Source organism: Cydia splendana, chromosome 5, assembly GCF_910591565.1.
Source record: "Cydia splendana chromosome 5, ilCydSple1.2, whole genome shotgun sequence".
In the NCBI taxonomy this organism is placed as follows: domain Eukaryota; kingdom Metazoa; phylum Arthropoda; class Insecta; order Lepidoptera; family Tortricidae; genus Cydia; species Cydia splendana.
Genome location: NC_085964.1, coordinates 13,926,439 through 13,952,890, shown reverse-complemented (window position 1 = coordinate 13,952,890; position 26,452 = coordinate 13,926,439). Strand labels below are relative to the sequence as shown.

Genomic DNA, 26,452 nt, shown 5'->3' with positions numbered 1-26,452 from the left:
CTTTTCAAAAACGTTATCCAAATCATATTGTCCTCTCCTACAGCACTGCTGCATGCATGGGCTCGAAACAAAATTGTCAGTACATAGGCAGAGCCATGTTGCTTTCCCTAGTAATAGCCCTTTTCACATCTGTTATATTCCTACCCGTCAAATAAAAACAAAAAATCGTTATTTTTTTTCTTTCAGTACAAACGGTATTTCTTATATTTGGATTTATAAGATGGTCAAGCAGATCTTGTCAGTAGAAAAGGCGGCAAATTTGAAAAATGTAGGCGCGAAGGGATATCGTCTCATAGAAAATTTGAATTTCGCGCCTTTTTCTACTGACAAGATTTGCTTGACCATCTATAGTTATTTTATTGTAGAATATTACCATATAAAATGAAACTACATACATTAGTATAAGCATTAAATATTAATGATTTTTAAACTAAAACATTATTTATACCTACAAACGCGAGAACCTCAAAAATGGTCTGACTCTTCGAGCAACACCGGCTTCCGACACATCGGAAGGGAGGGGCCCAAGCGATATCTCACCGTACAAATCTTTCTGCCATTTTTCGCGGGGGGAAAGGTGCACACAGTCGCACTTCTCACACACTTACATACAAAATCCAATCTGTAACGACGACACAAATACATAGAAAATGACACACGTCAAAGACAAATCTTGCAAACCTCGATCTCTTTTTGTGTACGGACGAGTGACAAGTGTCACAACACGCACACTAACACATTTTCGTTGAAGTATGTTATTGTATTCTGAGAGATGAGAAGTCGGATTTGTCGCTCGACCGATCCGCAATTTGTACTGAGCGAGCAAAATCGATAAATCCAACAATTACATGAGACTAAAATATAATAATTGTGTTTGAATGTAATTAAACGTATGATATGTAAAAAAAAATATTACATGTGAAATGTAACACTTTCTTTTTGTAAATTTGATGTCCCCGACCTATTTTTATAACAAAAAACCGAGCAAACAGGCATTTTTGTGCAGCAGTGTTCACGCGCGCGTCTGGACTCGGTCTAGTGAAAAATCCAAGTCCAACTAGTTTTATTACCCGCGCTAGATTAGATTGACGCGCTAATCTTGTACCTCGGCAGAGGGGAAATAGTGCGAATGCCGCCTCCCTTCCGTGTTGCTCGAAGGTCTGACTAGACGAAAACATACACATCGGGGCTCGTAGATACACTATGTAGACAGATATACAGTCAGTAGCAGAAGTTGCTAAGCGGGCCAGGTGTTCAAAATGATCTTGACGCGACTTTATTGTTAAGAGAATAAGAGCGTGTCAAGGTAATTTTGAACACCTGGCCCGCTTAGCAACTTCTGCTGCTGACTGTACAAGGTGTGGAGCCGTAACAAAAATAGTGGGGATCCGTTTAAGAGCATATTCGGTATCGTGTTCTGTTTACGAAAAAGTAAAAGAAAAATTATTTTGACTCGTAAAAATTTTTTTTTCTATTGGGCATGTAGTCCAAGTCAGCCAACTCTCCATGTTGTTGTTGTCTGTCCTAGGGCACCCCGGAGGTGCATAGGGCCTCCACAAGATCCTTCCACGCCTTCCTGTCTTGAGCAACCGTCTTGGCCTCGTTCCAGCTCAGTCCTACGGCTGTCAGCTCGTTCTCTACGCTGCGCCTCCAGGTGTGTACAGGCCGTTTGCGGGCTCGCTTCCCGCCCTGAGGCCGCCACTGCGATACTGGCGTTGTTCGTATCTCCTCTTCGCAGGGTATGACCGATCCATCTCCACTTCCGCAGCGCTACTTCTTGGACGATCGGAGGTTGTCGGCACATACTCCACAAATCCTCATCCTCAACTCTCCATACAAAGGCAAAAAATGTTTGCGTCAATTTTGCGTTTTTAGGGTTCCGTACCCAAAGGGTAAAACGGGACCCTATTACTAAGACTCCGCTGTCCGTCCGTCCGTCCGTCCGTCCGTCTGTCACCAGGTTGTATCTCACGAACCGTGATAGCTATCCAGTTGAAATTTTCACAGATGATGTATTTCTGTTGCCGCTATACGAGTAACAACAAATAATAAAAACAGAATAAAATAAAGATTTAAGTGGGGCTCCCAAACAACAAACGTGATTTTTGACCGAAGTTTAGCAACGTCGGGCGGGGTCAGTACTTGGATGGGTGACCGTTTTTTTTTGCCGTTCTTCGTGCGCGAGTCCGACTCGCACTTGCCCGGTTTTTTTTTCTTATACTTTTCCCTAATTAGATCAGAACACGAATACTGAATATGCCCTGAAATGGATCCCCACTATTTTTGTTACATCCTCACATACAAACACAACAACACACACAATACATTAATACATTACTACTTACAAACTATTTATGATGTAGGTGAGTTATCATCCGATTTGTGTACAATACATAATTGAAGATACCTATTATTATTTTTTAACTAGTTAATCTAACAGGGCATAAGAGGGTGAAACAAGTGTTAATTAAGAAGATTTTTTCCATAATTCAATGATTTACATTTCCTATTCCCGTGACACTGACCACTGACTAAAGTTAGTTGATTAAAAAGGCACCAAAGTTGTTGTTTTACCATCAATCTAATAATGAGATCCTAGCAAGGAAATGATTCCACTAAAAGTGGAATTTTAGCGTTGCGAGGGTTCCAAGGCAGGAAATTGTTACATACTTTGCTGCCGAGTGAAACACTACATTTTCACCTCACCACCGCGGGGAAAATACTGCAGAACATTACAAAATGATCCCTTAAAAATGTATTGTACAGGCTAGCATGAAGGAAGACATACTTATCTAAAAAATTGCACCAAATTACTTTGCACACTCAAAGATAAAATGCAAATTTCCACAGTGATTTCAAGGAATACAACAGTGCCTTTCCGAGCTGGTGTAACGAAAAGGAATATTTACTTCAAGAAGAATCAACGAACGCGCGAAGTATCAGGTTGAAACCAAGGGTGTGTTTGTTGGGTAGGATAGGAGCCTGGAAGGGTGGGTGGAGCCAGAGCTACAGGGTCCAGGCGCCTGCTCGAGGAGTGCAGTCGGTGGTGCGCCGGCGCCGGGCACCGCGAGGCGCACCGTGGGCGAGCGGGGCGCGCGGGGAGCTTATTGAGGCCACTATTTAACCGCGCGACGGCCGCGCAGCGACCTGTTGTGATCCCGTCATGGCGCGCTCCGCCCGTGTCGCTACTCTGGCCGCGTGCCTCTTGTTCGCCTGCGGTGAGTCCTAACCTTTATACCTTTCGCCTCCACACGCCGCCCATCTCGCGACGTCACGGGTACGCGACGTCACACTAATTAATCAGTGCTTGCGTCAGTGTCGCACAAGTGAACAGTGAAATTGACCCCAACTCGTCGCGAGGTAGGCTGTGTTTCCGCAGAGTTTACGAGCGAATGCAGCCGTGCATCGCGCGGTTAAAGGACATCAACGCGTCGCGAGCGCTTCAAGGATATTCACACTCGACTCACATCTGCAAGTACCTATCGCGCCAGTCTCATGTAGGTATGCCGATGCCGGTGTGATTAACCAGTGAACTTAATTACTTAGCAACACTATTAAATGGGCTAATTGGGAAAACGTTCCCTTGTTATGAAATCAAAACATATAATTAGTTGAGCATTCAGTACCTACATTAGATAATCACGATTACTACTGACATCTATGCTGGTAGATATGCAACATCAGTGGACCTTTACAGTTGCGTATGAAAGGTCACAAATGAAAGATTTACTTCGGAATGTAGGCAGCTAGGCAGTCAAACCAGGGTATTAGTTGGGTAATGTTAGATATTTAGCAATAGTAAGTGTTTGGTAAAACAACTGTTTAGCACCTGGCGCGGCGCGCGCTTGCGCCGGACTGCGGGAACTTTCACATTCGTTCCGCGTTGTGTTGCGGCCGCGGCCCGCGCGCGCGCCGCTGACGTCACGCGCGCGCCACGCAGCCGCATCGCCGCGCCGGCCACCCGCGGGCCCGCACGAGCGGATTACACCATCAACAGCGTTCTTATCTTATTTATCAAATTCCATTGTAAAGCTCCGTCTAGTACTATTAGCTCACCAAAACACACGTAGGTACTTTTCTTTTGTCCTAGGTGGGGCCTGATACAAGGGCAAACATTTTGCTTGTAGGTACTTATTGCAGGGCATAATCTGAATTGAAATGAAAATATGAAACTAAAATTGAGAAACTTAATCATAAATCCCTATGTAGGTTGTAGGTATATATTTATTATGTAACTTATTAGAAAATTAACATATTCATTTATACAGAGTGACACAAAAATTGACATTATATCTTAGGTCAAAACTATACACTATATAATGTAATCACGTTTGGAATTTCAAATGATCGTTTATTGTTTGCGTAATTATAAACCTGTTATCAAGTTTGTGCAAAACAACCTAAAGCTGACTTACTAATTAACCGGTATAATGTAACTAAGTGCCTACTTAACTAGGTAAGTAGGTAAATGGTAACCTAATTAGAAATTAAACTTTGATTAGAAATTTCTACGTGACAGATTAGATTAGATTAGATTCATTTATTTCTTATTGAAAATGTACATTAAATTTTACATGTTAAAATAAAATGCATTCACAAAAAGATCGTCACAACAAAATATCAATAATAATAATCTAAAAACAATAAAATAAAATAAACATTGATTGGTTTTCCATTAACAGTACTTGTAGAAACATTGACTACGTTACCATAATGGATAGGTACAGTCAGCGTCATATAGTAGATAGCATCCAACGTATTCAAATAGTTCGGTACGCCATACAAATTATATGGTGTAGCGAACTCTTCTATGTACCTATCTATCAATCAATCAATCAAATCAAAATCAATCAAAAATATACTTTATTCATGTAGGCCTAGCAACAAGCTCTTATGAATCGTAATTAATCTTAATCTAATTATCAGAGCAATTTATTGATGTTAATATTATTCCATAATAAAATTGGATTATTATACATATCAAATTTAACACTAAGAATTTCACAAAAGGATCGTCAAACATTAAAAAGATTGTATAAAAAAATACTAGTCTAGAATTTCTAGAATAAAATCTAAATGTCAAAAAAAAAGCATAAGTAACAAAAGAAGTAGATAGTATTACATCGGAATATCCATTTCCTCATCAATAATCAAATGTACCTAATAAATAAATAATCATTTCGAATAACAATTAATCCCACGTTGTAATATCATTCATGTAGTCTTGTGTGGTATAATAAGCTTTAGAAATAAGTTTACGCTTTACATAATTCTTAAATTTATTAATAGATAATTCAGTAATATGGTTTGGAAGTTTATTATAAAATCTTACACAATTACCCATGAATGATTTTTTAATTTTATGGAGCCGAGTGAAGGGCACTGCGAGCTTATGTTTATTTCTAGTATTAATATTATGAATTTCACAATTTTTCCTAAAATTTACAATATTTTTATGTACATACAGAATATTCTCATAAATGTATTGACAGTGCACTGTCATTATGTCAATTTCCTTAAATTTATCTCTAAGTGAGTCTCTATGGTTCATTTTGTATATTGCTCGAATAGCCCTCTTCTGCAGAACAAAATAGTTATTTGTACAACAAGAGATCAAAGTTTGATATTTCTTCGAGTGCTTATTTTGAGTCCCGTGCAAGCGAAAGATTCTATAATAGATTCACGAGCGTAGCGAGTGAATCTAATTTAGAATCTTGAGCGTAGTAAGGGATTCAAAAGCGCACGAGATGTAAATAAGTTTGATCTCGTGTAGTACACAAAATTTTTCACCCTAAGCAGTGAGAACATACCTAGAGGGACAGAGATAATAGAACCCAAGTATATCGAACTTGTATTAGACCCCGCATGTAGAAATGACATTTGACTACGAAGGTCACTTGAATGTCATTTTGTCTCACTCAGTGAGCAAAATCGCATTTTGCTCACTGAGTGAAACACGCTCAGTGAGCAAAATGCGATTTTGCTCACTGAGTGAGACAAAATGATTCAGTGAGCAAAATCGCATTTTGCTCACTGTTTTTAAGAAGCAAAGTACCCTTGTTCGAGCTGCTGAGGGGAAAATGGTATTTATCTCTGAAGCACCGCCCCACAGTAAAATACCATATGCCATAATGCTATGGAAGTAACTAAAATATACTAATCGAGCTGTTTTCACGTCAGTTAACTGACGGATTTTGCTCACTGCAAAAGCTGCAGAGCTCAGTCTATTCGAAAGAGTAGCAATATGGGGACCCCACTGGAGTTTAGAATCTAAAGTTATACCAAGAAAAACTGTACTATCAACTAATTCCAATTCCTCATCCTTCACAATGACACTTGTTTGCACATGCCTTACGTTACTACTAGTGACAAACTTAATACATTTAGTCTTTTTCTCATTTAACAATAAATTATTAACATTGAACCAATTTACTACTTTTGAAATGGCATTGTTTACATCATTGTAAGCTTGTTGCTGTCGTTTGACTTTGAAAATAAGTGAGGTGTCGTCTGCAAACAATACTATATCATGGTGGGTCTTAACAAGGAATGGCAAGTCATTTATGTAGATAAGGAACAGGAAAGGTCCCAATATTGACCCCTGTGGTACACCCATAGAGACCAATGACCCAGGTGATCGCTGTCCATTCACATCGACCCTTTGTATTCTACCATTTAAGTAGGACTTAAGTAAATTCAGTGCCGATCCTCTAACTCCGTAATAATGAAGTTTCCTGATTAATGTTTCATGACAAACACAGTCGAAGGCCTTAGATAAATCACAGAAGACACCTAAAGCATCTCGTGACTCCTCCCAGGCATCGAAAATATGCTTAATTAGCTCAACACCGGCATCGGTTGTTGAGCGACCCCGTGTAAAACCAAACTGCTTATTATGCATCAAATTATTAACGTTAAAATGTCGTACTAATTGAGAAAGAACTAATTTTTCAAAAATCTTGCTAAATGTTGGTAGCACAGATATCGGTCTAAAGTTAGTGGGGTCAGAGCTGCTACCAGATTTAAATAAAGGAATTACTTTACTATGTTTCATTAGATCAGGAAACTCGCCGCAATCAACACTGTTGTTAAATATAACTACCAAGTCAGGCGCTACAATTTCAACTAAGGATTTGACAGCATGGACAGAGACTCCCCAGAGGTCATTAGTTTTTTTGACATTAATTGATTTAAACGCCTTTATTACATCTGAGGTACAAACATGTTCAAAATGAAGGTCTCCACAACACTCTGGAGCGTTATGTTTTAATAATGTAACAGCAGATGAGGGTGATGAATTTAAATCCTTAGTTGTGGATACTGGTACCTCGGTGAAAAATTTTTCAAATTCTGTAGCTACTTCTAAATTGGAATCTATAATTTTGTTATCAATGTTTAGTTTAAGCTCTTTAATTGTGTGTTTAGAGCGACCAGTCTCCACATTTATAACTTTCCAGGTTGCTTTAACAATGTCGGAACTACTTTTTATTTTCTGACTTAGATAATTTCGCTTAGCTATATGACAATCTACTTTAAACTTCTTCGAATATTCCTTCACATGTTCTTTAAATTCATCACTCTGATTAAACCGCCGTTCCTCATATAAGGCATACAGTTCACGTCTTCTTTGATGTAAGTCCGCAGTAGCCCACTCACTAAAAACTGATGCACCACTAACTACGACCGATTTTGAGGTGAATATCGCATTATAATGATCCATAAAAGTGTGAAAGAATGAATTATACATACTATTAGGACTCATATCGGAAGACAAAAAGGGTAGCGCCTGAACTAAACTTAGCTTCATTCTTTCCACGCGGTCCGAGGTTACTGGTACAAAAGTTATTTGTTTTCTCATGGTATTTTTCCTTAATGCCTCAAATACCATTAATTGACCTAAGTGGTCTGATTCTAAATTGCTGATAACTTTTTTAGCAATAGGAAAAATATCTGTGAAAATATTATCTATACAGGTTGCACTAGTAGCAGTCACTCTAGTGGGCTCCATAAACATGTGGTTGAGATTACAAGATTTAAAAAGATTCAATAATCTACAAGACATTGTTGAATTTTCCATAATATTTACATTAAAGTCGCCGCATATAAGCAATTTCTTACTAGAAGATGATATTTTAAGTAGGGCAGATTCCATTATGTTTTCAAATAATTCAAAATTACTTAATGGCGGCCTATACACACAGACAACAATAAATTGCTCTAATTCTACTGCACTTAGTTCTATAGTCCGTTCAACAGACATGGATACAATGTCCTTACGTTCCTTAAATTTTAACTGACTATTTAATATAATTAATGACCCACCATGTATGGAACTAAGTCTGGTGAACGAACTTCCCGCCTGGTGATTATTAAATTGGGGCATTAATTCATTATTATTTAACCAATGTTCAGTAAGACATAAAATATCAATATTAAAATCATTCAAAAAAAGTTCTATCTGTAAATTTTTTCCTCTAATACATTGAATATTTTGATGCACCAGGTGGATATACTTTCCATGTTTGCAGTTTTTTTCATTATATTTATTTAAAACTAAATTGCCAGAGACAGAATCTTTTGTCTTAACACCTAGTTTAAATCTATTAAATCATTGGTTATGACTGGAACCAATTCCATGTTCATACTGGGCTGCTCAATAGGAGCAGAATTGTCTGCCAAATTCTTGGCAGAAATGTCAAGTAAATATGATAGCGATAAAGCTATTTGTCTTTTGTAATAATTTGAAAGGCAACACTTGCCTTTAGTCAAAAACACCATAGGCATATGGTATTTACTAACAAAATTGTTAGTGTCAATTATGCTAAACTTACTACTATATGCACAAAGATTATATAGAGATATATTTAACTTATGTCTAGTGGTATTTTCTGCCTCTGACATTTGCTCACAATAGGGGAATGTGAAAAAAATAATTTCATGCACTGCAAGCGAGTTTAACTGTTCAAAGTATTTAATTAAATTATTTTTGTTCACATTACCCCTATTCCCCATAAGAATAAGCAGTGTTGTCTTAGAATTAATATTACTGTCATTTAAAATTTGTTTTAAGATATTTTCAAAGCTACTGTGAGGCAGACAATTGCTGATTGTACTAAGTCCCTTTAGGTAAAAGCTTAAAAATGAGCTCATATTGCTTCCAATTTCATCAGAATACATAATAACATTAGGTTTAGGTGTGCTTTGTTGTGTAGTGTGGAAGGAGCTATTATCATTTACATGCTGTTGTGGTAAACCGTCACACAGGCTTAGGTCGAGTAAACTGGTTGACGAATGTTCAGTCACTGCACATGACTGGGCATTGGTCAGTGACTCAAACCGTTCTGAATTAAGCTTAATCTGGGATATTAAATCATCCATGGCCAAAGAATATTCATTAATCACCTTTTTAGAACTCTCATTTATTTTTTCTAAGGATTCTATGGAATCCTCCAAACTCTGAATTTTTAATTTTAAAGTCTGTGTGTCGGTTTCATATTGCAATTGACTATTTTCTAACTGGGCAGAATATAAATCTAACTTATCCACTAAATTAACATTAATTTTACAAAATCTCAATTTTTTAAAAAACAATTTATTTATTTTTGACAAGTTTCGGTTTTTTTTATTAGTCTATTTAATTTAATATATTTCTTTAGTTTGTTCCCGCTGCAATTTACTAACCTTGGTGTGGTAGTGTCATAGGCTAAATCTGTAGGGGCCACAAGGTTTTCAATTGGTGCGGCAACCAACTGAGAGTCGGGCCGGACCAGTTCTTCGAACAAGCTCTGAGAGTGTGCCACTGCTGCATTGTGTTGGGCCTCCTGTAGCTCATAGATTTGTTCGTGGGCGTCGTGCAGTGCTCTCTCCAATGAGTTGATGTCCTTCAGGGCCTGCTCATACGCAGCACTACACTCAGTGAACCTGTCAACCGTCTCCTGAAGCCGGGCCCGCTCTGAATTTACATTATTGTAGTCAGTTTCTAATGAGCAAAGTTCCTTTTTAAGCTTATCATTGCTATTAAGTACTAATAATAGTTCCTTCTCACTGTCTTCCCTTTCACTGAGCAATTGAGCACAAGATTCCTTGGATATTTTCAACTCCAGCAAGGTAAGTTGGAGTTTATCAGTCTCCTGCTGGCGAGCCGCTGCGGCTGCTCTGCGGGTAAGCATTGTAGACAGTTTTGCAATTGAAATTAAACCCAAAAATAAACAAGGAATCGCTCACTCAAGCTAAGTGATATTTAGGTACGTACTTACGTGAAATAGTGACGATTGACTGTATCTACACTGCGTTCTAACCCTGTACAATGATCAACGCTTTATTATAAACACACTTAGTAAATATTTGTGATAAAAAAAAAACCCAGAAAGGAATCCAAGGCGAAAGCAGGTTTCAAATTTATAACCTGTAACGGCTACAAATCTGAGATATTACAAGACACTAGTAAACGCCACTAAAGCACTTCACTTATTATGTATACATAAAACTTAATGTTAAAACTATTTGATTCACACTTTTAATGCTTAATATTACATGAAATATCATTAAAATTAAAATAATTACAAGGGACCTAGCAAAATCAGCTGCTTATCGTTTGACAGCCGGGGTTGCCATTTCTATTTAGACCCTATCTTTCTGGTTAGACCCATTGGTTGACTGGTAGAGAATGCCTTAAGGCATTAAGTCCGCCATTTGTACCTTCATGTAATGTGCAATAAAGATTAAATTAATTAAATAAACTATTTGAATAATTTGGATGCTGCCTACTGTATGACGCTGACTGTACCTAGCCTAAAAAAAACTATTGATATCCGGTAAGTGGTAACAATGACATATTGTACCTACTTCTCTTTACCCGGCAACTCACATGGTACGCGGGTTGATGCTACGCGCGTAGTGACGCGCTACGGGCGTAGGCGTTTATGGCTCTACGGCGCATCGGGATGCGAGCATCGCGTGTAAAAGAAGAGGCCGGTATCGATTTTAGTCGCAAAAATGTAAAATTTATAGATTTAATCGATGAAATTGTACACCTTTTGTTACGTAATAGATTGAAGATATACGGCCCAATTCGAAAAATGCTTATAAGAAGTCACAGAGATACGATATCGATCTGTCCAAATTCCAAATTATTTATTTGTTAAACATAGGTACAACAGTAGGTCTTAAATGTATAATAAATTAATAAAGTATCGCTATGCTTCGCCATATGGCATACAAATACAGAAGACATGTATGGCACATTTTAAACTAAAACTTAATAAGTAATTAAATAATACACGTTCCATTTAATAGGTTACAAAATTTCCAGAGTCTGACAAAAAATCTTGGATTGAATAGTATGCCTTAGTTATTAGGAAATCCTACAGCATTTTTTAAATTCCTTTAAATCATTCGTTTTTAAAATCTCTATTGGTAGTTTGTTATAAATTTTTGGTGCCATTCCAAAAAAGCTTTTCGCTAGTAATGCAGTTTTACATGACCTAGAGTTTATTTTATGTTTTTGACGATAACTATTGAAATAGGAGAATTGGCCAGGATTAGACTTAATGTATAATGCGACTTCGTAAATATAAAGACAGGGAAACGTGAGAATATTTAACATAATGAAGTAGGGCTTACACGATTCTGGGGTTTGTATACCGCATACTGATCGTAAGCACTTTTTTTGAGCCTTGAACACTAATTCTTTATCAGTACAGTTGCCCCAAAATATAACCCCGTACCTCAAAGTTGATGTTACGTGAGCGTGATAGGCAATTAAAACAGTCGACTGGTTTACTACTTTCTGTAAATTGCGTAAGGCATATGAATATTTATTTAATTTTCTACATATACTATCTATGTGATTGTTCCAACTTAATGTACGATCTAAATTTAGCCCCAAAAAAGTGGTTGTCTCTGTTTCCTCAATGACCTGATCCTTGTATGTTATTATCATATCAGAAATAGTGGCAGTTGTGATGTTTTTGTTGAAGATATACGGCCCAATTCGAAAAATGCTTATAAGAAGTCACAGATATACGTCAGTGTCAAAAGTAACGTTGTTGGTTGAAGATAATGTCACTTTAGACTGACAGATAAGTATCGTATCGGTGTGACATCTTATAAGCATTGTTCGGATTAGACCGATAGACGACTGGGCATAATGTATTTATTCAAAAAACGTATTTTGATTCGTCGATAGGTCATTGAACTATATTTGTATGGGACATTAGGGAGCAGAGCAGCATTTTCCAGACTATGGGTCGGGGTCGCTACCTATTGGTGGGTCGCGACTTCGCGAGCGAATATTAAGTGGGCCCTGAAACTACTAGGAAATCTGAGCGTTGCTAATAATTTTATGGCCCTTTGCAGACGGCCAAAAGTAGGGTCCCAAAAATGAATGTTTGTTTCTTATTGTTGTTGTCTAGCTTCACCATGCTCCTGTGAGAACCTTTAAATGTGATTTAATGTATACCATCTTTGACGTTTCTACTCTGTTTTCAATATTAAATTCATTATTTATTAAGTAATCATAACGTACCTACTTATCAGCCACTGAACCTAAACAAATAATTTAACTCATAAGTTTAGACCTGTAGACGAAGCAAGCCTACATATTTCTTTAGATAAAATGTCAAAGGCACTTTAGGTAATTGTATGTTTGCAACATTTGATTATAACAGCCAACTATTACTATACTTCGTCGAATAAATTAAAAGGTACCCTTTACATTAATCTGCAATTAATCTGCAACGATTAATTATCTTAGCCGTTACCAACGACCGACTAGTATAATCATAATAGTTTCCTAGCAATCACAACCCAGCCAGGTTATTTGTGACTGTACGATTTATGTGCTTAAGTACACAGTATTACGGCGCGATTCGGGAAATGAATTAGAGATTCACTAGATATGATATAGTAAAGATATGTGACGTTCCACGGAAAAGTGTACCTTATGGCGGCTGGCGCATACGCTATTATTAACGCTAATATTCAGCCGGGGCAATGGTACCTTTTGCCGTGGAACGTCACATATCTTTACTATTTCATATGTAGTGAATCTCTAATTCATTTCCCGAATCGAGACGTTAGTCATACGTTGTTCGTAGTCATAGTTTTACAAAAGTATATATAGTTTTACACATAATTGGGCGTACTGCTATAACCTGTTACCTATATCATTATGAACGATTGTATTTTGTCATACGAATACCTAAATAAATATGTAGTTTGTGTAAAGAGATACCACAACACCGTTTACAAATAGAATGGTAGATAGGTACTTGTAGGAGTTGTAGGTATGTATTATGGAATGCTATTAGAGGGTATTCGAGAAGTGACAAACAAAGGTTGTTGTTTAAACAAAGGATTTTTTCGTAAAAAATATTAAATATTTGAGTTATGTCGCATTCATTATATGTTGAACTTGATTAGCACCATGTGTTCTACAATCTTATATTAATTTCTCAATAAATACTACAACTTTCTTTACAACTGCCACTCCCCGCGCGTGTTTGAAAGTCAAGTTTCTCGCGAGCACGTGTTTTGATGGACTGTTTAAAAGCTTCCGTCACGTATTCTAATGTGTTTGCGTCATTTTCCTGTTATCAGTGAAATGCTCGAGTTTGAAGGGAGAACCTTTAAAAGGAAAGTAGAGAGGCGGCACTAAATATTCATAAGGTTAACTCCGGTATGCTAGCCACGCACTCGGTCGACGTCCGCGCCTGTCGCATAACATAACTGTCTATTTGTACTCGCTTAGGGGTCGTCCAGAAATCATGTGAACGTTTAGAGTGGGGGTAATGGTAAGAAAAATATCACGAATGATCACGATGGGGGAGGGGGGGTCAGAGCTAATAAAATCATTTATTGCAGATCAATGATCCATATGATGTTAGTAACAATTTTGACTTAATAACTGAGTTACTCGGTACAGAAAATATACAAAAAATATATAACACGACAAATTGGCCCGCGATTGGTCGCGGCCTCATCCTATTTGGCCCTGCCGATGGCCACTTCGACCCAGTATTTAGTTATAGGGCAGTCAAGGGTAAGGTAGGGTAGGGGTGGGTAATATCACGTGTAATTTTTTTTCAAAGCAGGAAAGCCAAAAACAACAATATTACTCAAAAATGTATTCAGATCAATTAATCCGCTCTATTTTAGGCATATGCGTATTTACCCAATAAAAAACATTCTATAAATTAAAATCACCAAATATCACCAAGGGGGAGGGGGAGTCAAAAATAGGCCAAATATGATCACATTATTTCTGGACGACCCCTTAGTTCTGGAAGGTGCGCTGTCAACACTCGCTACTCAGAACACGTGCGCGCGAGCAGCGGCAGCGAGGCGCGCCTAGGGTTACCTGATGACAGGAATTTTCCTGACATGTCAGGAATTTTGGCCTTTTGTCAGGAATGGAAACGGAACACGAAAATGTCAGGAATTTATAAAGTACCTTTTTAGTTACTTAAATTAATACAAATAATAAATTTAAATTAAAAAAACGCGGCTCAATCGGGTGGCCATCGCTAACGGCTAGACCCCCCCCCCCTAGTCGTCTTCAAAAATATGAATGTCAGGAAAAATATTCGGAAATCAGGAATTTTGTCAGGAAATTCTAAATTTGTATCTGGTAACCCTAGGCGCGCCGCCCTATCACGACCCGAGGTCCGCCATTAAAACATCTATTTAACTGCTAAAGGTCTCATCACGCCTATATCAGACCTATATCTAAAGTGCAACTCAATCATGGCAGCGATATATGACTTATCAATCTCTATTAACTGACGCTTTGACCTACAACATTATGTTGATGAGGCGAAACTGGAAATATCCCGCTATCATTATTTATACCGCGTCTAAGTTAAATGTCAAACCTTTTTAAGATTACGTACTTATATTCATACATTATTAATTAACATGTTAAGTAATTTGTGTTATGGTCTCTGAATCCGACACATTAAACAATATGGATGTATTGATTAACAGATGACACTTAGCTTTAAATCAAACAAAGGACTGTTAATTAGTAGGTAAATCATGATAATTAATAATCATGAAATCCTTGTTTCAAACTCTACCAGCATTGTTCCTTTATGTATATGAATATGATTCATATTCATATACATAAAGGAACATATGAACTAAGTCAAATAGGGTATAGTTTCGACTCACATGAAGGCTTTGCTACACGTATGCAAAAACAAATATTCTTATTTGCGGTACGCAACAAAAGAAATTAGTCAAAGTAGCAAACAACAAATTTGGATAGTTAGACAAAAACTAGTCATCAAATACTTCCGTAAGACTATATGTAATCTAAAAACAACAGAAACGTTGTTATATTGTTTGTAGGGGATATTTATTTTAAATTTCTACTTTGCAACAAGTAGAAATCAAGTCTAATTCCTTTTCAAAAAGCTTGGGTACAGTGACAGCTGTCATCTCAATACATATTTTAAGTTTTAAGATTATAAATTGTATGGAGATGACAGCTGTCACCGTACCCAAGCTATGTGAAAAATACTATGAATTTGCAATAATTGTCTAAACATGGCAAATCTGAAGCAAGTTAGAGTCGGACCAAGAAAAGTCTGCAGCGGATTTAATAGCCCACGCAGTGCAAGTGTTATTTATACGTCATAATTTCATAGAAGTTATGTGGACTGACTCTACCTAAATTTATGGATACTACTAAACTGGTGCTATTAAATCAATCATAGCTATTTACATAATCCGTGGCACCTGGCTCGGGCCGGGCCGACACCTGCTCATTGGTAAATAAATAACACAGATTTATTTTAAATAAGCGATATTTTCGTTCAATACCTGGTTTTAAGATTTCTGGTCTATGTATTTATGTAAAATACATATATCTGTCAACTTCTTATTAAGTAACAAAAAAACAATTACCTATTTAATTTTTTTTTAACTATTAATTTTTATATGATTTACTCTCAAATAAATTAATATTTTAATTTAATAAACACATGAACAATATACACTAAACTAATATGTAAATAAAATAAAATGAACTTAATTTAAAACGAGCGTGAGACTGCGCCCGCGCCGCGCCGCGCTCGTTCGCTCCGCTCGCGACCACGAGAAACCTAACCCTCTGTTTTTTTTGCGCTCTACATATTACACATTGCGTAACGTAATCAAGCCACTCAATTATACGTACCTACACATAGATTATCTACTTTTTCTACTTCAGCGCTTCGATTCTTGTTAGTGACTTGCGGAATGAATGAAAATACAGTAATGATCGACTGCCTCACGTGTGTTACGTTTTATGCGAACGGACGCAACGGGTGTATCACACTATTCACACATAGGTAATTCGTTTACTATTGTGTTGTTTGACTTTTTTTTTTACTCTGGTATATGTAATAAAAACCGGGCAAGTGCGAGTCGGACTCGCACACGGAGGGTTCCGTACCAATGATCTATAAAAACGGTCACCCATCCAAGTACCTACTGACCCCGCCCGACGTTGCTTAACTTCGGTCAAAAATCACGTTTGTTGTATGGGAGCCCCACTTAAATTTTTATTTTATTCTGTTTTTAGTATTTGTTGTTATAGTGGCAACAGAAATACATCATCTGTGAAAATTTCAGCTGTCTAGCTACCACAGATCACGAGATACAGCCTGGTGACAGACGGACGGACGGACGGACGGACAATATTTTTATATTGCCAGTACTTATAAAGTAATTTTTTCTTACAAAGATAGTATTTCACCCAATTCATATAGTTCAAACTTGGTGAACGCATATACAAATATCAGACTTGATGATGATAAATATAATAATGACAATAAAAAGCTAATGAATTTTACTGTCACATTTTACTAATCACCGTTTCGTTTGCATTTTAACTGTGCATAAAAAACTTATAGAATAAAAGACTTCAACGCGCGTGCTGTTTCTATGCAGACGCTATTCTACATTCATTATTGCCCATTGCTTCTTCATAGTTGAGTTTAAAGCGTAGATTAATATCCCATAGAATATGTTAGGTTGATTTTCCGTTTAAAATACTATTTTTCATGGATAGTTTCCCTTTTTATAAGATTTTGTACTTTTCTGCTGAAGAGCTTTTTTCATTAAATACTGTATAGTTATGATAATTATATGGTATGATATTGAAATTTTTAACTAATACCTACTAAACAAAATGTATTATTCAATAGGTACCTAATGTTAAAGGGTGAATGTCAAGAGATCGTAATCAACAAGTCAAAGTTGCTAAGCACGTGGTACATCCGGGTCAAAGAAAACGAGTTTTTTTTATCACATTTCGGACGGCAACACATAACCTATGCAGTTTTAACTATGTGTAAGACTATATATGTATACATATTTATACAATCTGATGGATGTTCGGTCACACTTACGTACATGTATACCTACATATATTTATGATTTAAAAAATCTCATAATTAGTATGTTCATTTGACACGTTTAGGTACCTATCGTGTTGCGAATTATGTCTTCAGATAGGTACCTACATACTAATTCCTGTTCGAAATTTATTGAAGAAATATGATTGGGACACCGAATTGCAGTTACTGCCTAGTTGCTATAGCAGGTTATGGGCACAAGAAAGCTGGCATACACATATTGCGACATGAAACAGCAATAAATTTAGGAACAAAGAGTTATTAAGCATGCAAGAATAAAGCCTCGTGTACTAATCGAGTGAGCAATCGAGCTGTGCTAGGGTCGTGGGGCAACCTACACAACACTGCGCGAGCGCATATGCCATGCACATGCTACTAATGAAGATGTATCCCGCAATTCGGTGCTCGAAACAATTCTCACCGCGAACAATCTACTATGTTGTTACATCTATCGTTTAAGCTTACTGAATTCACATAATAGTTGATAAACGATATCGCTGAAGACGCAGTAAATAATTCACCTACTTACATGTTTCCTGGCTGCAAGAAAATTGTACGCTGAGTTTGTTATGTGGTCCTACATTTCGTGGTCGGAAGTCTATGTCATCCGTAATGACTTATAAATTAACTTGTTATCCTTTAAGATCGATAAAGTCAGCAGTCGTGAAATCATAGAGGATACAGATGTAGTGTATAATTATTTTCCATCGTATTTTCACGGAAACTTACGAACGAGTTGCTATTTCAGTCAGTCTCGGTACAAAAAGTACTGACATTCATGACTGAACTAGCATGACAAATACGAACGTTTCCGAGAAAATACGATGGAAAACAATTATGCACTACGTACATCACTTATCATTAAGCAAATTTAGGTTTGGTTAGAGCTGGCTGCTGGGTGTCGCTAAGGCTGGGCTGCAGCGCCCCGGCGCGGCTAGACGCTCTCGCAAGCGAGACAGTTAGATAATATTGCGAGAGCGTAGTTTCCTCGTGTTACGTGCACACACGGCCCGTATCTATTTTCTTATTGCATGTTAGCAAACGCCTCGGTAAGTTTTAATTAATAAAAACAGCGTCTCTTAGCAGGATAAAATGGAATGTGGGAACAAGCTAGGTTTTATCGGTTTTGCATAGTTAAGCACATTGTGTCACTGCTAATTGTGCTGTTGTGTAAATACCTTGTAATTTGTTTTTGCGGTAAGCAAATAATTAAATCAATTTCATAGACATTAATCGTGCTCGAAGCTACAGACGTTTAATCTTTTCCTAAATATATAACTGAAATGCTCAAGGATATCAACTAATCTATTGATTTTTAAACAGCATTCTAAACATTTCGTCAGTCGAGAAGCGCACAAAGGCACCAAATGTCATACATAATCTTACCATTTGTTATAACGAGAAGAACTAAGAAAGAGTCGTCCTTGTCGCTTGCCCAAGCGCTGACATTTCGATGCCAGTCAAAGGTCACGTACGCTCACTACCTTTGACATTTTACGCTTCCAAGTGACATTTTAGTTCTAAAACGAATAAAAACAGTAAATGAAATGTCAATACTCGCTTTGTTCAACTGCATTATTCCTGTGTAATAGTAATTTGCAATCGATTGCAACTATGCATCGTAAGTGTGTTAGGAAGGAGGTATTCGGTAATGGTGACCAATGCGCCTAACATGCATGCACGCTACGGACACGAAATCATCTAAAGCGAAACTGGAACAAATCATGTTTCACTGTGATTTTAATGTGATTTATTTTGTCGGACAGCGGTTGCCGACGGGCACCGATGGAAGCGGCAGGCAGACGACACGGCCAAGAAAGACGAGAGCCTGGAGCAGGAGCTATGCAAGGACAAGGACGCCGGCGAGTGGTTCCGGCTGGTGGCCGGCGAGGGCGACAACTGTCGCGACGTCATCCAGTGCACCGCCTCGGTGAGTACCTACATACCTACCGACAACAGTAAAATACCACTTTTACACGCATACTCCACTCCCTCACGCACGATGACGACCTTAGACAGTTCAAATGCATTATTTAAACCAATTATACTTTATAAACGTACTATAGTTTAAAGACTTTTTATTAATTTATACTTAGAATTCTCTTGCCCTTGACATACGTAACATTCTCAGTTACGCATCCGTTCACATTCCGCAAGTGTTTATGGAAACGATCTATTACTTATTGAGAATGTTACGCTTCATGTATCGATCAATCACATTGATAAATAATAACTTGTAATGTTATAGAGCTTTTAATGATAATTATATTTAATCGTAGGGCATTCAAGCTATCCGTTGCCCGGCTGGTCTATTCTTCGATATCGAGAAGCAAACTTGTGACTGGAAGGATGCCGTTAAGAATTGCAAACTGAAGAACAAGGAGCGCAAAGTCAAGCCTTTGTTGTACACAGAGGAGCCTCTCTGCCAGGACGGATTCCTGGCCTGCGGAGATGGCACCTGCATTGAACGCGGTCTGTTCTGCAATGGCGAGAAAGACTGCGCCGATGGATCCGACGAAAACAGTTGTGGTAAGTTTACACACAATCTGCCCGTCCAACGGGCGCCACTCATATTCAGGATGCAGCCACGTAGTCATGGCAATGTGATATCAACATAAGCTACAGCTACGTCCATATATGAATTAGTATAATAACCGTGATGACCTTACGACTCTCATTTCCTGCTGCTGCCGGCTGTTACAACAGCCCGCTGTTATTATTTTAGGTAAGTACTTACGTGTAGAAATCAATTATTGTAGATTTCTAAAAAGCCTGCTACAAATACAACTGGTTTTTAAGTCATAGCACAGTTCACAGTGTTGATAAGTTTTCATAAAGTCGGAAAAGAACTTTATTTTAGCACCTATTCTATACCACATATCACGTTATGATTATGACTGATGTGCAATGCAATAATCTGTTTATAAGATTATTGCATTTAGTGTAGTTCTATCTGTTCTATAGAGTACCTACATAAATACGTATATACGTACGCAAGTTTTGTTATGTAGGTGTAAACATCCATAACTAATAGCTGTCTATATAACGGGTCCAGTTTATTTTTACTATAACAAGCAAATTTTAGAAGTACCTACAACAAACAAAAAGTTGAAGTGTATAAATTGATAATAAGACTAGGTTCGCTCCTAAAAGTGTGATATTGATTACGGAGATTAAAAACAAATTAGTTTTTACCGTAGGTACATTAATTTAATGCAAACAAATCTAAAACATAGACTTTACAAATACATAAAAACTAGCCCGTAAGGCGTGACGGCCGACCCGAAATGCCAATCACTTGGCCTAAAAAAACATCTCACTGCCATGTCGTAATATACCTTAAGTAAATGGGGTGTTATTTTATTCATATTGGATCGAATATGTTAACGGGCGACTTGTTTACTGCCAATGATTCGGGGTCCCTTTGTTTCCCATAAAGTTTTAAGTCATAATGTATTGTTTGTCATATTATTGTTAGTCATAAAACTGAAACCGTTAACTTTTCAGGATTTTCGTAAGGTTATTCTATAGATAAGTTAGGTTACGTTTGTTTTATGGCAGTCCTGTAAATTTAAGCGTTTCTGAGAAAAACCAATTATGACTAACGAAAATTCGGACAAACGATACATTATGACTTAAAACTATTTGGGAAACAATAGAGACCCCTATGATTCACGAGTTACATTTTACCCCACAAGTTTTTGGAATGAGTATCCTTCGCTTCAGCATGACCGCAATACATTTTAATGCAGGCGTTCTGGGAAAAGCAGGTTCTAGTTAAACAGGCTTACATCACAAAGCGCTGACTGTTGTCGCGCTCCAAGGTTGCCGGAACCAGTCCGCGCGATCTCTTTCTTTTGTATTTTAATAAAAGAATTAAAGAAATCACTTGTGTAAAAATTGTTAACTTAATCAATCACGAATTATTGTTCAACCTCTATTTTGCACAAATCACACATTATTTTTTAATTTAAATACTCAATTTGCATGAATTCTACTCAAGTACATATAACAAGACAGTGTTACCGTTATTCCGATAGATTTTTGGATATTCGGAATATTTTTGATTGGATTCTATAAAGTCACAAGTTATGATTTTTCCCTTTTATACCATCATTGTTTTTTAAATTATTTTTAATTAGACGTTTTATTATACTTTTCAAAAATAACACTAGATTTAGAAAAAACTAGTGTTTAAAAGTACGTGTTTCTTGTACATAGGTATAGTGATCATTTAGTGAACATGGCGTAAACACTGTCGTTGAAAATTTTGAAGATTTTTTGAAATCTTGGAACTATTCCGTTTATGAAATAATAGCCCCAATAAGCTAAGACACATGTGCAGATACGTATTTAAATTTTATTGCAATTAATCAACGAGCATATAACCGAATCAAAAAGTGAAATCCAATCGGGTGTCAGCTGTAGCGAGTGATTTGATCAAGCGAAAGTACCCATACTGGTTTCAACTCTCGACCCGATACTCATACAAGTTTACACTAGGTACGATCTTTAAATGTTACTGTCTGAATTACTCAAAACCAACTGAGCTCACATTTATATAGGCAAATAAATACTTTATTTACTTACACAGGGTACTTATGTAATTTTTGTTACATTTTAAATTTTGGTATAAACACCGTACTGCAAATTCCACTATTAGAAATAACATGACCTGTAATTCTAAGCCAATTAACCACTCTGAACCTAAATCTGTAAAATATGATCTCGTTATACTGGTTTAATTAAGATCTGAGTTGCAAATTGACCGTTGCGACTGCGTTGAAATAAAATTACAAAACATTGTAGATACCTAACAGTAATATGTTTTGTTGTAGATATCGACAACGATCCGAACAGGGCTCCGCCTTGCGACCCAAGCCAGTGCCAGTTGCCAGACTGTTTCTGCTCGGAGGACGGCACCACAATCCCCGGCGACCTGCCATCCCGTGATGTCCCCCAGATGATCACGATTACCTTTGATGACGCCATTAACAACAACAACATCGAGCTGTACAAAGAAATTTTTAATGGCAAGCGCAAGAACCCCAACGGTTGCGATATCAAAGCCACGTACTTCGTTTCCCACAAGTACACCAACTACTCTGCCGTACAGGAGACTCACCGCAAGGGACACGAGATTGCCGTGCACTCAATCACGTAAGTTTACCAATCGAACTAAGTTTAATTTCAAAAACTACATTTTCGTCGCTAGATTTAATTAATACCATACCTCTATTAATTAATAAAACTTATATTTACTAAGTAAAAGTATATAAAAAATACATTAATACTAGGTACTTAAAAAATCAAAACAACTAAAACTAAACCTAACTAAAAATAATAATACGTAAAACCTACCTTCTAAACCATGGCCCGTCGGCAAGGTGCTCCATTGATATTTAAGTAGGTACCTACATTAGATAAGCCGCTATATCATGTTATTTTTTCCTAGGCATAACGATGATGAGCGTTTCTGGAGCAATGCCACGGTCGATGACTGGGGCAAGGAAATGGCTGGCATGAGGGTCATCATTGAGAAGTACGCCAACGTGACAGACAACAGCGTAGTCGGTGTCCGCGCCCCCTACCTCCGCGTCGGCGGCAACAACCAATTTACCATGATGGAAGAACAAGCTTTCTTGTACGACAGTACGATCACTGCGCCACTCTCCAACCCACCTCTATGGCCCTACACCATGTACTTCCGCATGCCTCACCGCTGCCATGGTAACCTGCAGAGCTGCCCTACCAGAAGCCACGCCGTCTGGGAAATGGTCATGAACGAATTGGACCGTCGCGAAGACCCGACCAACGACGAGTACCTGCCTGGTTGCGCCATGGTAGACTCCTGCTCCAATATTCTAACCGGGGATCAGTTCTACAACTTCCTCAATCACAACTTTGATCGTCATTACGACCAAAACCGTGCTCCTTTAGGTCTTTATTTCCACGCTGCGTGGTTGAAGAATAATCCCGAATTTTTGGAAGCTTTCCTCTACTGGATCGACGAAGTTCTCCAAAGTCATAGTGATGTATACTTCGTTACCATGACTCAAGTGATCCAATGGATCCAGAATCCTAGGACGGTCAGCGAAGCTAAGAACTTCGAGCCGTGGAGGGAAAAGTGTTCGGTGGAGGGCATCCCCTCGTGCTGGGTGCCACACTCGTGCAAGTTAACGTCGAAAGAGGTACCCGGCGAGACCATCAACCTGCAGACGTGCGTGAGGTGCCCCGTCAACTACCCCTGGCTCAATGACCCCACGGGAGACGGCCATTACTAGAGTTGAGACGATCTCGAGCCCACGCGCTCTAAATTAGTTCATATTCAATTGAGAGTGGAAATTGCATGGATTACATATTCTAAGTCAGAGCCAAAATGACATTATTATTTTCACGGAATGGTACTCGAATATGTTTAAGCTTTGAGTATGTTTTCATGTAAAGTCGAAGTGTACCGGGTCATAATCCCGTTCGTAGTGTAAGTGTACCTACTACCTAACTATATGTAATATAGCTCACATGAATATTTAATAGGACCGTTTAATACTTATGTGATTTTTCTTATGTAAGTCTGTTTGATAAAAAATTAAAATATAAAATACAAAATAAAACTCTATTTCATTTTTCCACTTAGATTATATCCTAATATGTATATCGTGCATTTACTAATACCGCACATAGTTAATTGAATTTAAGACTACGAAGCTACTTACAAAATTAATAAAAAAAACACGAGCTTTTGCTATTAATGCTATTATTGATACCCGAGCTTACTAAATATTCCAAAATTTGAAAAAGTGGAATGTCGAGTGTTGCGAGGGTTTCAGCAAACATTACTTCCGAGTGAAACAAAAAAATTACCGTAAAAGTATAAAACTTTGCCCATGGCGTCACAGTTCTCTGGAATTACTGAAAACAGATTTTGAGAACTCGCCAATTGCATACAAGAATATTCAATTGACATCGGATGACGGTAGCATGAACTAGGAGGAAACGGGGTCATTCGCAGGATGATTTTTGGATGATTTTAGGGGGGGGGGGGGGGGTCAAAAATCGTCAAAAATCGATGACGTAATTTATGGACAGGCCCTAGGTAATAGCAGACTTTCCTCGTCGGACTGTTAAGTACCTATAAAACATAAAAATACACCTGCTTAAATGGACTCATCATCATTAATTTAAATATACTTATATCAGCTTATATCAAACACCATTAAGTCTGTGTAAAATTGTACGCAACCTTGACATTCCCATTTGTAGAATTATATTAGTAAGCTAGGCATTAAGTTAAACAAGTTCTCGCCAAATATTAGCAACAACCTATTTCTAAAATGATCCGCATTTTTTTGAGTTACATTTCCAAAACAGCCCGAACAGACTTTATTTATTATTATCATCACAGTGCCCAAATCTGCGATGGCGATAATACCAAATATATATAGCTGAACTTTAATATGAGTTCCCAGCGCTACTTGATCAAGATGTACGTGACCGGCATGACTTAGTCAACAGTAACTATACAAACCGAATAAGTACCGTTCAATTCAAACAGTGTATTTTTATGTTGCGACTTATCGCTATCTTAATCTTAAAATTTTAACAACTGTAACTACATGGTAGTAAAAATATATCTAAATAATTCTTTAACACTGTTAAATTTCATAAGCAATATGGCTTTTCACTTAAAACACGAATCTAAAACAGCATTCCTTCTTCAAACGTAGGTATACGAGGAAGTAGCTATAGCACAGATATAAATAAGTATTAACCGACTTCGTAAGTATTCACAGCACATATAACATATTGAGGTAGTATAACATAGGTATAATACAACCTTCCAGCAAAGTAGTATGGCAGTGTTTGTGAAGGAGGAAAACAAATTTATCTTTCAAAGGGTAATGACCATAAAACTTACTCGTGGGACATTAACTATACTTAAGAGCAATGAAAACCTGTTCCCTTGTGTGGTAATTTCCATAAACAACAACCCATTTCACTGCTCTAAAGTATATTTCCAGGTAAAAAAACCGGTGTAACAAATTATATTATACTGTTGCAACCTGTAGGTATTATGTTTTGTCACATGACCACATTTTTTCGAAGGATATAACCAGTTGACTGTTTGGTTATTTCGAGTCTTTCATTATAGCTTTTAATGTAATATTCCCGCGGTATAATAAGTTTATGGTAAATTGTATGTCTCTCTGACGCATTGCAATGTCACGCATGACAAGCCAAGCGGCAGACGCAGACAATAGTCGCGGGCGCCACCAACACGCCATTATGCACGACACTTTAGTGGGCGTCAGTTGCACATCATCACATTACAGCCATCTGCATACCTAGCACCAGCCCTGGCTAACTTTCCATCTGTTTTGCAACCCCGCGATGTAAATCTCAGCGTATAAGGACAAGTCGCGATATTAGAATGTTTAGCATCATCTAAACAAATAGAGAGTTGCAATCATTTAGTGCAATGACGTTGTATTTAGTGGGTAGTTCGATGCAGACTGCGTCTCCGAGAGTGAAAGCAGTGAAAGTCATCTGAAGGCGTAGTGCGTCTTCGCAGTGGCAGCCATTCGGCTTTCTTTATTACCTACCCATCTCTGAACAATTGACAACATTAGGTTGGACTCGATCAAACTCATAAGAGTCATAAGCAACGAAAGTTATACGTAGTCTCTACACAATATTTGTCAATGGTTGTCGTCCATAGAACTCAATTCGGCATGATTATTTATAATCTCACTCAAGAAATGCAACTTATTTTTAAACTACCTACCTGAATGTCCCTAAAAGTCTTTCAGCAAGGCAATAGTCTTTCAAGGGATATATTTGCAGTTTGCATAAGATACATGTTTCAACTACTTATCATCACCAGTTGAGTAAACGAGGAAGGTACTAGATCAGCATTTCCCAAACTATGGGTCGCGACCCAGGCAGATATTTTTCTTGCGACTTTTGTGACAGAGTAAAATAAATAACCTGTTATATTCTCATTAAATACTTATACAGGAAGTGTACATAGTGCCATGCGATATTGCAAC

At 37.6% G+C, this 26,452-nt stretch overlaps 1 protein-coding gene across 1 annotated transcript; it reads left to right on the top strand.

Moving 5' to 3' along the window:
- The first annotated feature begins 3,060 nt into the window (after positions 1–3,060).
- LOC134790796 (chitin deacetylase 1) lies at positions 3,061–24,016 on the top strand. Its single transcript, XM_063761737.1, has 5 exons — positions 3,061–3,218; positions 19,169–19,332; positions 19,682–19,931; positions 22,241–22,562; positions 22,858–24,016. Exons 1-5 carry the CDS (start codon positions 3,164–3,166, stop codon positions 23,684–23,686), a joined length of 1,620 nt encoding a protein of 539 aa, XP_063617807.1. The 5' UTR covers positions 3,061–3,163; the 3' UTR covers positions 23,687–24,016.
- The last annotated feature ends 2,436 nt before the right edge of the window (positions 24,017–26,452 follow it).

Bases quoted from the DNA above. Each gene is read 5' to 3' on its own strand.
- LOC134790796 (XM_063761737.1), top strand. From the start codon at position 3,164: ATGGCGCGCTCCGCCCGTGTCGCTACTCTGGCCGCGTGCCTCTTGTTC. The intron at 19,333-19,681 runs GTGAGTACCTAC...ATTTAATCGTAG, and splicing joins TCATCCAGTGCACCGCCTCG to GGCATTCAAGCTATCCGTTG. The intron at 19,932-22,240 runs GTAAGTTTACAC...GTTTTGTTGTAG, and splicing joins ATCCGACGAAAACAGTTGTG to ATATCGACAACGATCCGAAC.